This window comes from Heteronotia binoei, chromosome 20 (assembly GCF_032191835.1).
Source record: "Heteronotia binoei isolate CCM8104 ecotype False Entrance Well chromosome 20, APGP_CSIRO_Hbin_v1, whole genome shotgun sequence".
In the NCBI taxonomy this organism is placed as follows: Eukaryota; Metazoa; Chordata; class Lepidosauria; order Squamata; family Gekkonidae; genus Heteronotia; species Heteronotia binoei.
Window position 1 is genome coordinate 26,693,464 of NC_083242.1, and position 12,793 is coordinate 26,706,256.

The window sequence follows — 12,793 nt, forward strand, 5'->3', positions numbered from 1 at the left end:
GGGGGGAGAGAGTGGGAGGGAGAGAGGAAGGAGAAAGGGGCTGAGGGACAGGGAGGGAGGAGGTAGAGAGAGAGGGGAAAGGACAGAGGAGAAGAAGAGGGTCAGAGACAGTGAAAGGAGAGCCACGGAAGGGAGAGAGAGGGGAGAAGGAGAGGGAGAAGGGAGGGAGAGATAGAGGAAGGAGAAAGGCACTGAGGGACAGGGAGGGAGGAGGTAGAGAGAGGGGAAAGGACAGAGGAGAAGAAGAGGGTCAGAGACAGTGAAAGGAGAGCCATGGAAGGGAGAGAGAGGGGAGGAGGAGAGGGAGAAGGGAGGGAGAGATAAAGGAAGGAGAAAGGGGCTGAGGGACAGGGAGGGAGGAGGTAGAGAGAGAGGGGAAAGGACAGAGGAGAAGAAGAGGGTCAGAGACAGTGAAAGGAGAGCCATGGAAGGGAGAGAGAGGGGAGGAGAGGGAGAAGGGAGGGAGACATAGAGGAAGGATAAAGGCGCTGAGGGACAGGGGGGGAGGAGGTAGAAATAGAGGGGAAAGGACAGAGGAGAAGAAGAGGGTCAGAGACAGTGAAAGAAGATCCATGGAAGGGAGAGAGAGGGGAGGAGGAGAGGGAGAAGGGAGGGAGAGATAGAGGAAGGAGAAAGGGACTGAGGGACAGGGAGGGAGGAGGTAGAGAGAGAGGGGAAAGGACAGAGGAGAAGAAGAGGGTCAGAGACAGTGAAAGGAGAGCCACGGAAGGGAGAGAGAGGGGAGGAGAGGGAGAAGGGAGGGAGACATAGAGGAAGGATAAAGGCGCTGAGGGACAGGGGGGGAGGAGGTAGAAATAGAGGGGAAAGGACAGAGGAGAAGGAGAGCCATGGGAGGGAGAGAGAGGGAAGAAGGAGAGGGAGAAGGAGAAGGGAGGGAGGGAGGGATAGTGGAAGGAGGAGGAGAAGGGACAGGGAGCTAGAGAGTGAGGGAAAAATAGAGGGGCAGAGGAAGTGACAAGGGCAGCACTGGGAGGGGAGAGGGGAAGGAGAAAGGGGGGAGAGAGGAAAGAAGGAGAGAGGCAGGGGAGAAGAGGGGCAGGAGGGAGGGAGGGAGAAGGAGAGCAAGGGCGAGGGAAGGGGGAGGCAGACAGATGGAGAGAGAAGGAGAGAGGAGACTGAGGGAGAGTGACCCAGGGAGAAAGCTGGCAAGGGAGAGGAAGGAGAGGGACACAGAGACAGAGAGAGAGAGATTGGAGGGTGAGATATATATATTGGGGGTGAGAGCAACGAGAGGATATTCCAGATCCATTGACTGGACTAGATATGATTTCCTGATTTGAGACTAAAAGAAGTCCTGGCTGCCTAAACAGCAAGGCCAGGGAGCACTTGGCTGCAAAGCGCAAGCCTGGCAGGTACTGAGGGCTGAGAGATTTCTCCACAGTCACCAGGGAGGGGTGGACTTGGAGCAAGCCAAGCTGGGTGGCCTTTGAGCGCTGCAGGGCCGCTCGGATCAGCTGGGCAAACAGCGGGCATTAGCTCACCCACTGCAGCTTCCCGCAAACTGGCAGCAGCATAGGAGGTGCTGTTTCCCGCCGGCATCGCTGATGAATGGCCTGGGCAAAGGGGCCCCTGAGGCATTGCTACGAGTTCCCGGGGCTGGGCTTTGCTTTCTCCTGGCCACCAGCAGCTTCTAGGGTAGTGGCTCAGCAGGAGATTTCCCTTTAAGACAGCTCGCCTGATAGCCATTTCTGCACACCCAGGGCCAGATTAACAATCAAGCCAAGCAGGCACTGGCCTATGGGCCCCCACACCTTTAGGGGCACCAGGCTGGCTCTCCCCCGGTTTCCCCCCCGCTTGCAGCCCTCCCAGCCTCCACACGCAGCCAGCAACTGAGCCGCCCTTTGCCCAAATTGCCTGGTGTGGCTGCTGCAGGCGTCGTCGCCAAGTTTGCCTCTCTCTGCTTCTCCCCCGCGGCTTTGAAGGCAGCATAAGAAGGACTCCGTAGTCACCAGGACTAGGCCCCTAGGCAGTCAAAATCTCGGGGTTCCCCTTGCAAATGATCTCAGTTGGAGCGCCTGCCCCACGGCCTGCGGGCACCTTCTCAAAAGCCCCTTTGACCAATTTTATTGGTTGATTTATTTGGTTGATGTATAACCAAAAGGAGCCTCAGACATCCGGTTTACTACTTAGCGATATGCGCATAACTGCATCACCACATAATGTTTTAACCTATGCGCATGAACATGTGCACACAATGCACATATGTGCATAAAAGTCAATCAATCAATCAACATTTTATTTATATCCCGCCCTCCCCGCCGAAGCAGGCTCAGGGCGGCTAACAACATCAAATACAATAGATTATACAGTAAGTATTTAAAATCAGTATCTCGTTTTAAAACAGTCTAATTTAAAATTTAAACTTAACATTATGGTGCTATTTCCAATAAGCATGATGGCGAAAATCACTTAGGCGAGTCCCTCTGTCATTTAATCGGTAAAGGCCATCCCAAAAAGGATGGTCTTGCAGGCCCTGCGGAACTGTTCAAGGTTCCGCAGGGCCCACACTTCTTCCGGGAGCTGGTTCCATACGTGTGGAGCTACGATAGAGAAGGCCCACATACGAGTACTCTGCAGTTTTGCCTCCTTTGGCCCGGGGATGGTCAGTTGGTTCTTCCCTGCTGACCTCAGTGCTCTCTGGGGTTCATATGGGGAAAGACGGTCCCTCAGGTAGGCAGGTCCTCAGCCATATAGGGCTTTAAAGGTAATAACCAGCACTTTGTAACGAATCCGGTATGTAACTGGCAACCAGTGCAGTCCGTGCAGCCCCGGCTGTATGTGCTCCCACTTCGGGAGCCCCAGTAGCAGCCTAGCCGCCGTGGAGAAAAAAACCTGCATGGTGCCATCGTGTGGATGGCAGAAGACGGTTTCACCGCAGAGTGATTCGAATTCCAGTACGGCAGTCTGATCGATAATATCCGAACAAAGATATTCAGAACAGAACCTGGTCAGTTCAACACAGACTCAACATGCTGTGGGAACAGGGCCCAAATGTGTGAAAGAGCCACGAGTTTCGCCACCCCTGATATAAAAGAAAAGTGAGTTCAGGATGTAACAGAAACTCTCCATCATCATCGGAACTATACAATCTACCCATTTTATTATTGTGACTTGCTCTGAGAACTATCAGGGTTGAAAAGCAGCTGAGAATGCTGTAGATAAATCAGGTATCCCACCAGACACATACAACAGCTTACTGAGGGACGAGTTTCTCACATAGGGGAAGGCATCTTACATGGGAGGAAAGCGCCACTGCTATCTGAATGGATCTGAGAGATCCAACCCCCAGGACTTAGCAGAAAGGGTCAACCCAGTTTAGGTTCTGCTCAAAGAAGAACCCAGCCCTTTTCCCTCCTCCTTCTCCTGTTTTCATGGCAAGGAAACCAGAGGAAGAGTAAGGTTTATGGCCGTACCTGGAGAGATGAAAAACGTCCTCCACAGCTTCTTGTCCCGAGTAACGTCCCGTATTTCTCTTGTCATGTTAACCAATCTACCAGCCACTGGCGGGACGCGGCGAAAATCCAGGATTCTGAAGGGGAAAAAATGAAAAAGTTACAGAGGGTTTTATAGAGCGACACTACTCTCCCCCACCCCCATCATGTCCCAATTTAGCCTCTGAAAATATCAGTAACCTCTCACGCACTTTTTGGGCCCCAGATCTTCAATTTGGAAACAGACTGGATTCCACTATCTGGGGACTGCCTATTTCTAAACACTGCCAAAGGAGGTGGTAGCAGCTATCTGCATAGACCGCTTCAAGAGGGGATAAGATACATATGGAGCAGAGGTCCAGCAGTGGCTCTTAGCCACAGGGTATAGATGGAACTCTCTGTCTGGGGCAGTGATGCTCTGTATTCTTGGTGCTTGGGGCGGGGGGCAACAGTGTCCTGACCCCACTGATAGACCTCCTGATGGCACCTGGGTTTTTTGGCCACTGTGTGACACAGAGTGTTGGACTGGATGGGTCATTGGCCGGATCCAACATGGCTTCTCTTATGTTCTTTCGTGACACAGAGTGTTGGACTGGATGGGTCATTGGCCTGATCCAACATGGCTTCTCTTATGTTCCTATGTGACACAGAGTGTTGGACTGGATGGGCCATTGGCCTGATCCAACAGGGCTTCTCTTATGTTCTTATGTGTCACAGAGTGTTGGAATGGAGGAGCCATTGGCCTGATCCAACAGGGCTTCTCTTATGTGTCACAGAGTGTTGGACTGGAGGGGCCATTGGCCTGATCCAACATGGCTTCTCTTATGTTCTTATGTGACACAGAGTGTTGGACTGGATGGGCCATTGGCCTGATCCAAGATGGCTTCTCTTATGTTCTTATGTGACACAGAGTGTTGGACTGGATGGGCCATTGGCCTGATCCAAGATGGCTTCTCTTATGTTCTTATGTGTCACAGAGTGTTGGACTGGATGGGCCATTGGCCTGATCCAACATGGCTTCTCTTATGTTCTTATGTGACACAGAGTGTTGGACTGGATGGGCCATTGGCCTGATCCAACAGGGCTTCTCTTATGTTCTTATGTGTCACAGAGTGTTGGAATGGAGGGGCCATTGGCCTGATCCAACAGGGCTTCTCTTATGTGTCACAGAGTGTTGGACTGGAGGGGCCATTGGCCTGATCCAACATGGCTTCTCTTATGTTCTTATGTGACACAGAGTGTTGGACTGGATGGGCCATTGGCCTGATCCAAAATGGCTTCTCTTATGTTCTTATGTGACACAGAGTGTTGGACTGGATGGGCCATTGGCCTGATCCAAGATGGCTTCTCTTATGTTCTTATGTGACACAGAGTGTTGGACTGGATGGGCCATTGGCCTGATCCAAGATGGCTTCTCTTATGTTCTTATGTGACACAGAGTGTTGGACTGGAGGGGCCATTGGCCTGATCCAACAGGGCTTCTCTTATGTTCTTATGTGACACAGAGTGTTGGACTGGATGGGCCATTGGCCTGATCCAACAGGGCTTCTCTTATGTTCTTATGTGTCACAGAGTGTTGGAATGGAGGGGCCACTGGCCTGATCCAACATGGCTTCTCTTATGTGACACAGAGTGTTGGACTGGAGGGGCCATTGGCCTGATCCAACATGGCTTCTCTTATGTTCTTATGTGACACAGAGTGTTGGACTGGATGGGCCATTGGCCTGATCCAAAATGGCTTCTCTTATGTTCTTATGTGACACAGAGTGTTGGACTGGATGGGCCATTGGCCTGATCCAAGATGGCTTCTCTTATGTTCTTATGTGACACAGAGTGTTGGACTGGATGGGCCATTGGCCTGATCCAAGATGGCTTCTCTAATGTTCTTATGTGACACAGAGTGTTGGACTGGATGGGCCATTGGCCTGATCCAACAGGGCTTCTCTTATGTTCTTATGTGTCACAGAGTGTTGGACTGGAGGGGCCATTGGCCTGATCCAACAGGGCTTCTCTTATGTTCTTATGTGACACAGAGTGTTGGACTGGATGGGCCATTGGCCTGATCCAACAGGGCTTCTCTTATGTTCTTATGTGTCACAGAGTGTTGGAATGGAGGGGCCATTGGCCTGATCCAACAGGGCTTCTCTTATGTGTCATAGAGTGTTGGACTGGAGGGGCCACTGGCCTGATCCAACAGGGCTTCTCTTATGTTCTTATGTGACACAGAGTGTTGGACTGGATGGGCCGTTGGCCTGATCCAAGATGGCTTCTCTTATGTTCTTATGTGACACAGAGTGTTGGACTGGAGGGGCCATTGGCCTGATCCAACATGGCTTCTCTTATGTTCTTATGTGACACAGAGTGTTGGACTGGATGGGCCGTTGGCCTGATCCAAGATGGCTTCTCTTATGTTCTTATGTGACACAGAGTGTTGGACTGGAGGGGCCATTGGCCTGATCCAACATGGCTCCTCTTCTGTTCTTATGTGACACAGAATGTTGGACTGGATGGGCCACTGGCCTGATCCAACATGGCTTCTCTTATGTTCTTATGTGACGCAGAGTGTTGGACTGGATGGGCCACTGGCCTGATCCAACATGGCTTCTCTTATGTTCTTATGTGACACAGAATGTTGGACTGGATGGGCCACTGGCCTGATCCAACATGGCTTCTCTTATGTTCTTAAGAGATTTCCCCACCAGCTATAAGTTCCACCTAGGGCTGCTGGCTTTGGTTTGTGAAACACTTGGGAGATTTTTGGGGTGGGACCTAAGCAGGGTGGTGTTTGAGGAGGAGAGAGTATAATGCCATAGAGTTCGCCTTCCAAAGCATTCATTTTCTCCAGGTGATCTGATCTCTGTTGTCTGGAGATCAGGTATAATTCCAGGAGCTCTCCAGCCGCCACTGAGAGATTGGCAACCCAGATGTCACCCCTGCCTCCTTGAACATACTGGGTTGATTAAAAACAACATAGTTCTACATGTTCACATAAGACCTAAAGGAATGGGAATTTCCTTTCTCCGGCTCCCCCTGTTCTAGCTAGAGCTGGCAACCTCCAGGAGGGGTCTGGAGATCTCACAGAATTGCAACTTATCTCCAGACAACAGAGAACCGTTCCCTTGAAGAAAGTGGCTGAAAATGAGCAGGCACTGTGGCATTATACCCAGTTAACATCCCTCCCCTCCCCAAACTGTGTAATCCCCCCCTCAAAAAAAAAAATACCCAGGGATTTCCCAACCCTAATTTTGGCTCTGCTTCTCCTCTTGCTCACTTAGCCTTTGCTCCATTCATTTTCCTTTCTTCCTGCCTGTGCACTGTTTTAGGTTGCCTAGGGCAGGCCAACCGCCAACAACACTGCCAGTGTTTTCTGTGGTTGCCAAGGTCATCCAAAATGGCTGCCATGGTCTTGAAAAATAGACCGTTTTCGCACATAGCTTACCTTGCAGTCACAATCCTGTTCCCTCCGCAGCGTCTGTCGGATTTCCCACCACCTGCGCCGGAGTTACAGGAAGTGCCGCGGCTTTTGCGTAGCAAACGTAAACTGGGTTTTAGCGGTTTATGTTTGCTACGCAAAAGCCGCGGCACTTCCTGTAACTTCGGCGCAGATAATGGGAAATCCGACCGGACGCTGCAGAGGGAACAGGACTGTGATTGCGAGGTAAGCTGTGTGCGAAAACGGTAATAGTCTCACAGGATCTTGATACCATTTTGTTTCAGCCTCCCCTTTTAAAAAAACTGTTCAGACCCCTCCCAAGCAATGTGGGAGGTTTGCAGGAGAATTTACTCTGGTTCTGGATAGCCCCAAGTTCATTTTTTAAAAACCAGTTCTCATGTCGTGGGCTTACCTGTCCAGATGGAATGCTGCTATTTCAGCATTATGCCTTTCGTAGTCTGAGAAATAAAAGAAGTCTGGAGGAGTTTCCTGCTTTCTTGTCTGTCTGAAAAAGAGAGGGAGAGACCAGTATGAATTTTATACTAATGTATGTGTGGGGAGAGGACTTCAGTATTCATTTCTGTTCCCTCATAATACACCCCATGAATCCAGCAAGATCAAACAAGTTTGTGCTAGAATAAAAACATATTAGTTTCTCAATTCTGGCTTAGTAATCTCTCTAATGTCGCTCTAGAACAGCTCAGAAGTCTGAAGTGCATCACATTAATTATTCCTGTCATCTTTCCAACAGCCCTGTAAAGTAGGCCAATTTTATTACACACATATTGTGGACGGGGAGCCCAGATGTATGCCGGAGGGCAAAAAAGAAAGCTGCCAGAAATCTCTTCAGCTTGTCTGATATCTCATCGAGAGGATATCTTAATTTATATTTGCATTCCTTGTTTAGTTGTAGGAAGCCCATTTGTGTATAGGGTTGCCAAGTCCAATTCAAGAAATAGCAGGGGACATTGGGGGTGGAGCCAGAAGACTTTAGGGGTGGAGCCAGGAGACATTGGAGGTGGAGCCAGGAACAAGGGTATGACAAGCATAATTGAACTCCAAAGGGAGTTCTGGCCATCACATTTAAAGAGTCTGCACACCTTTTAAATGCCCTTCTTCCATAAGAAATTATGAAGGATAGGGGCACCTTCTTTCGGGGCTCACAGAATTGGACTCCCTGGTCCAATCTTTTTGAAACTTGGGGGGTACTTTGGGGAGAGGCACTGGATTTGATACTGAATATTTGGTGCCTCTAACTAAAAAAACAGCCCCCCCAGCCCCAGATACCCGCGGATCAATTCTCCATTATTTTCCATGGGAACAAGTCTCCATAGGGAATAAGAAAGTTCCCAGCAGACATTCTCCCCTCCCTGTGCTTTCTGATGACCCTGAAGTGGGGGGAGGGCCTCCAAACCAGGGGATTCTCTGCCCCCACCTGGGGATTGGCAAGTCTACTTGTGTAGAAAAACAAGGTAACGCCTATGTCATATGTTGGATCTTGAACGTTGTGGAGTCACACATGCTAGCACACTGCTTCAGTGCATGCGCAAGATATCCACATGTGAAGTTCTGTAAGACAGTCTGGGCATTATGCATGAGAAAATTGCTTTTCATAAATACTGTTCCCTTCTCAACGTGCATACAGGACTCATCCACACATCATTGGCTATTGCAATATTGTTGCACAACAGCAATAGCTCACAAAAGGACTGGCTTGTCCACACAGAAGAATCCCATTGTGAAACATTGCTATTGCACATTAGTGCAATATTCATCATTGGATATTGCACATTAGTGCAATATCCAATGATGAACGGCGGCAGCCACATGCACAGAGAGCTTAACAAGATCTATATCATCCATACGAAGAGCTCGACAGACAGGGTGCCATTTTATCGAATCCTTGTCACAAGGAATTATAAAAATTTCCCAGAGTCATCGCATTTCTCTTGCAACTTTGGCAGCTGCGACGCTTCTTTGAAACAACATGACACTTCCTTTGTGCTTCAGGAGCTACCAGCAATGTGCCTTCTGCACTCGAGAAGAAGAAAAAGGAAACTATATCCAGCTGGGCAGGCAGTATGTGTGAGAGCTCTTTAGAAAGGTCAAGTGTGTGAAGCAGTGCTTCCAATGTGTCATTTCAGAATGCCAAAAAACCCCCCAAAATACTGGAGTGACGGTAAAGATTAAATTTAAACAGCAACCCGACACTAGGCAATTATGAATAAAGATGCCACGCAGTGGTTCAGCTCAAGGTCCGTTCCAGACGAAGACCCCAAGATTTATCATCTCCGTTTCAATTTTATAACATGTTCAACAGTGGAATGAGCTTAAATGAATTGTTCTGGACCTCAACGTTCATGGAAATTATTCCTGAATATTTTTACTTAGTATTTGTGAAATTCCAATATTAATGTTATGGTGCTTTCCACCCAATTTCAATCATTTCCCATTTTAAGTTAAATTTATTTCATAGGAATCAATCCTTCATTCTATGTAACACACGCACATCAAGGATTGATTCCTATGAAATAAATTTAACTTAAGATGGGAAATGATTGAAATTGGGTGGAAAGCGCCATAACAATAATATTGGAATTTCACAAATACTAAGTAAAAATATTCAGGAATAATTTCCATGAACGTTGAGGTCCAGAACAATTCATTTAAGCTCATTCCACTGTTGAAGATGTTATAAAATTGAAACTGAGATAATAAATCCTGGGGTCTTCGTCTGGAACGGACTTTGAGCTGAACTACTGCTTGGCATCTTTATTCATAATTTCATTTCAGAATGCCACACATCACTCCTACGTGGAAGCATTGTCTGGTGCTTCCACATATTGCAGAATTTCGCTCACGGCAACCAGGTAGAAACATTTCCCCAGAGAGTACTGCGATCTGGCTCTCAAAATCTCCTTGTAATCCCCGGGCCAAAGGATGCCTGGTTGAAGTCAACCAGGGACAGGGCCTTTTCAATCACAGCCCCTTGCTGGTGGAACCAGTTACCGGAAGAGGTCAGGGCCCTGCGGGATATTGGACAGTTCCGCAGGGCCTGTAAGACAGTCCTCTTCCGGTTGGCCTATAACTGACCGGTACCAAAATACTGAAGGAAGTCTATAGATAGCGCACTGTTGGATTGATGTATTGATTTTAATGTTTTAATTACGTATATTGCTATTGTATTTTAAAATTTGAATTTTACTGTTAGAACCTTTATGTTGTGAGCCGCCCTGAGCCCGCTTCTGTGGGGTAGAGCGGGATATAAATCAAATCAAATCAAAAATAAATAAATAAATTTCCTGGTGCTTCTGCAGATCCTTCCCAAATTATGCTCACCACTCTCATCTGTGTGTGCAGAAGTGCCATCAAGTCACAAACGACTCATGGCAACTACAGCGTGGGGCTTTCAAGGCAAGTGAGGAGCAAACGCCTTCCTTTGCAGGGTCTTCTTTGCTGGTACTCCCATCCAAGTACGGACCCCGCTTAGCTTCCAAGATCTAACAAGGTTGGCCTAGCGTGGGCCATCCAGGTGAGGGCAAAATGGTGGTGGACAGTGCCATCAAGTTGCAGATGATTTATGGCAGTGGCTCCCAACCTTTTCGGTACCAGGGATCGGTTTCGTAGAAGACAATTTTTCCATGGACTGGTGGTGGTGGGGGGTATGCTGCTCCCTGCCCCCACGGGGGGGGCATTTAAATGAAGGGTAGGCGAAGGTCGCTGCCGTGATGCCCCTTCTGCCCATCCAGATGAAAGAGGCGGTGCTTTGGAGATAGGCCGCACTGCCTCTTTCGTCCGCCCAGGTCCCAGGTGGGCAAAAGGGATGGCGAGGCTGCTCTGCCTCACTCCGTGGCCCAGTTGCTGACAGGCCACGGACCAGGGGTTGGGGACCCCTGATTTATGGCAACCCCTCAAGGAGTTCTTAAGCCAAGCAGCATTCAGGATTGGTTTGGCACTGCCTGCCTCTGCATACCAACCCTGGAACTCTTTGGTGGTCTCCCATCCAAGTACTAATTAGGACAGATTCTGCTAAGCTTCTGAGATCTGATGAGATGGGATTAGACTGGACCATCCAGAGCAGAGCTGGGGGCAAGGAGAGGTGGTTTGCCATTGGCTGCCTAGGTTGTCTCTCATCCAAATGCTAACCATGGCCAACCCTGCGTAGCTTCCAAGGGCTAATGAGACAGGGCTAGCTTGGGCTAAGCAAATGACAATTTCAGGATTACATCTGCAAAGCAACACAACAGCGCTATTTCTTGACTTTCAGTTCTTATCCCCCTCCTTCATTCTTTGGAAAGATTCACTGTGTAGATAAACCTCCGGAGACGTTGTATTTCATGGGACTTCCTTGATATTACTGATAAGCTTAAAGAAAAAAAAAATCTGGCTAATTAGAAGAAGAAGTTATTGGATTTATATCCCGCCCTCCACTCCGAAGAGTCTCAGAGCGGCTCACAATCTCCTTTCCCTTCCTCCCCCACAACAGACACCCTGTGAGGTAGGTGGGGCTGAGAGGGCTCTCACAGCAGCTGCCCTTTCAAGGACAGAGTCTCAGAGTGGCCTACAATCTCCTTTCCCTTCCTCCCCCACAACAGACACCCTGTGAGGTGGGTGGGGCTGGGGAGGGCTCTCACAGCAGCTGCTCTTTCAAGGACAGAGTCTCAGAGCGGCCTACAATCTCCTTTCCCTTCCTCCCCCACAACAGACACCCTGTGAGGTGGGTGGGGCTGGAGAGGACTCTCACAGCAGCGGCCCTTTCAAGGACAGAGTCTCAGAGCGGCCTACAATCTCCTTTCCCTTCCTCCCCCACAACAGACACCCTGTGAGGTGGGTGGGGCTGAGAGGGCTCTCACAGCAGCTGCCCTTTCAAAGACAACCTCTGCCAGAGCTCTGGCTGACCCAAGGCCATTCCAGCAGGTGCAAGTGGAGGAGTGGGGAATCAAACTCTGGTTCTCCCAGATAAGAGTCCGCACACTTAACCACTACACCAAACTGGATCTCTAATTAGCTAATCAACAGCATCTTGCTTTTAATCTCCTGCGGAGGCGAAGCATATTCCTGACATGGAAAATGTTGACCCTGAAAAGAGGCCTTGAAGAAGGGGCAGATTGTAATAGCGAGAGCTATCTACAGAAAACAGTAATTGTTTCTCGCTTGCCGCCTGTTTGACATATGGGGCGGTCATTACATCACTGCGGGAACTATATATTCCCAGAAAATTTCGCTTTTCTATTAACTCCCCGCAGTTCCCAGGCGACAGTATAGATGGTTATTACTAATTCTGCAGCGTGTGCCGCTGGATTTCCCCTCCCATTCTGTGCCACCTACAGACTTAAGTCTCACGTGCGAGGTCACACTTTTGTTCTGCTGGGGGGACCTGGCGTGGAACCAAGGAAGGATGGATGATTTCCTGACCGCAAACACATGAAATCAACACGGTGTCACTTGGGTTGCCAGCCTCCAGGTGGTGGCTGGAGATATCCTGGGATTACAACTGACCCCTGGTGAAAGAGATCAGTTCACTCGGAGAAAATGGCTGCTGTGGAAGGCGTGGACTATGAAGCATTCTGCCCTACTATAAGTCCCTCCCCTCCCCAAACCCCGCCTTTCTCAGGCTCCACCCCCAAATCTCCAGGTGTTTCCCAATCCAGAGCTGGCAGCCCGAGACGTCACACGGTGATCAGGGCAAATTGGGATCAGCTCCCTACTCAGCTCCAAAGCTTGCTTTGGCCCAGTGCCTGGGGTTGCCAATCCTGGATTGGGAAATTCCTGGAGGTTTGGGGGTGGAGCCTGGGGAGGGGAGGACCTAAGTGGGGTACAGTGCCATAGAGGCCCTCCCTTCAAAGCAGCCATTTTGTCCATTAGAAATGGAGATCAGTTGTGATTCTGAGAGAGTATCAGGCCCCAC

The 12,793-nt window shown here is 49.4% G+C and overlaps 1 protein-coding gene across 1 annotated transcript in view; it reads right to left on the reverse strand.

The window, feature by feature from the left end:
• FAM20C (FAM20C golgi associated secretory pathway kinase) overlaps nt 1-12,793 on the reverse strand; it is a 167,835-nt gene that overhangs the window by 27,480 nt on the left and 127,562 nt on the right. Inside the window, exons 4-5 of the mRNA XM_060260735.1 lie at nt 7,298-7,390; nt 3,435-3,550 (exon numbers count right to left, since the gene is read on the reverse strand). Coding sequence (XP_060116718.1) covers nt 3,435-3,550; nt 7,298-7,390 — 209 coding nt within the window. The remainder of the gene's footprint in view (nt 1-3,434; nt 3,551-7,297; nt 7,391-12,793) is intronic.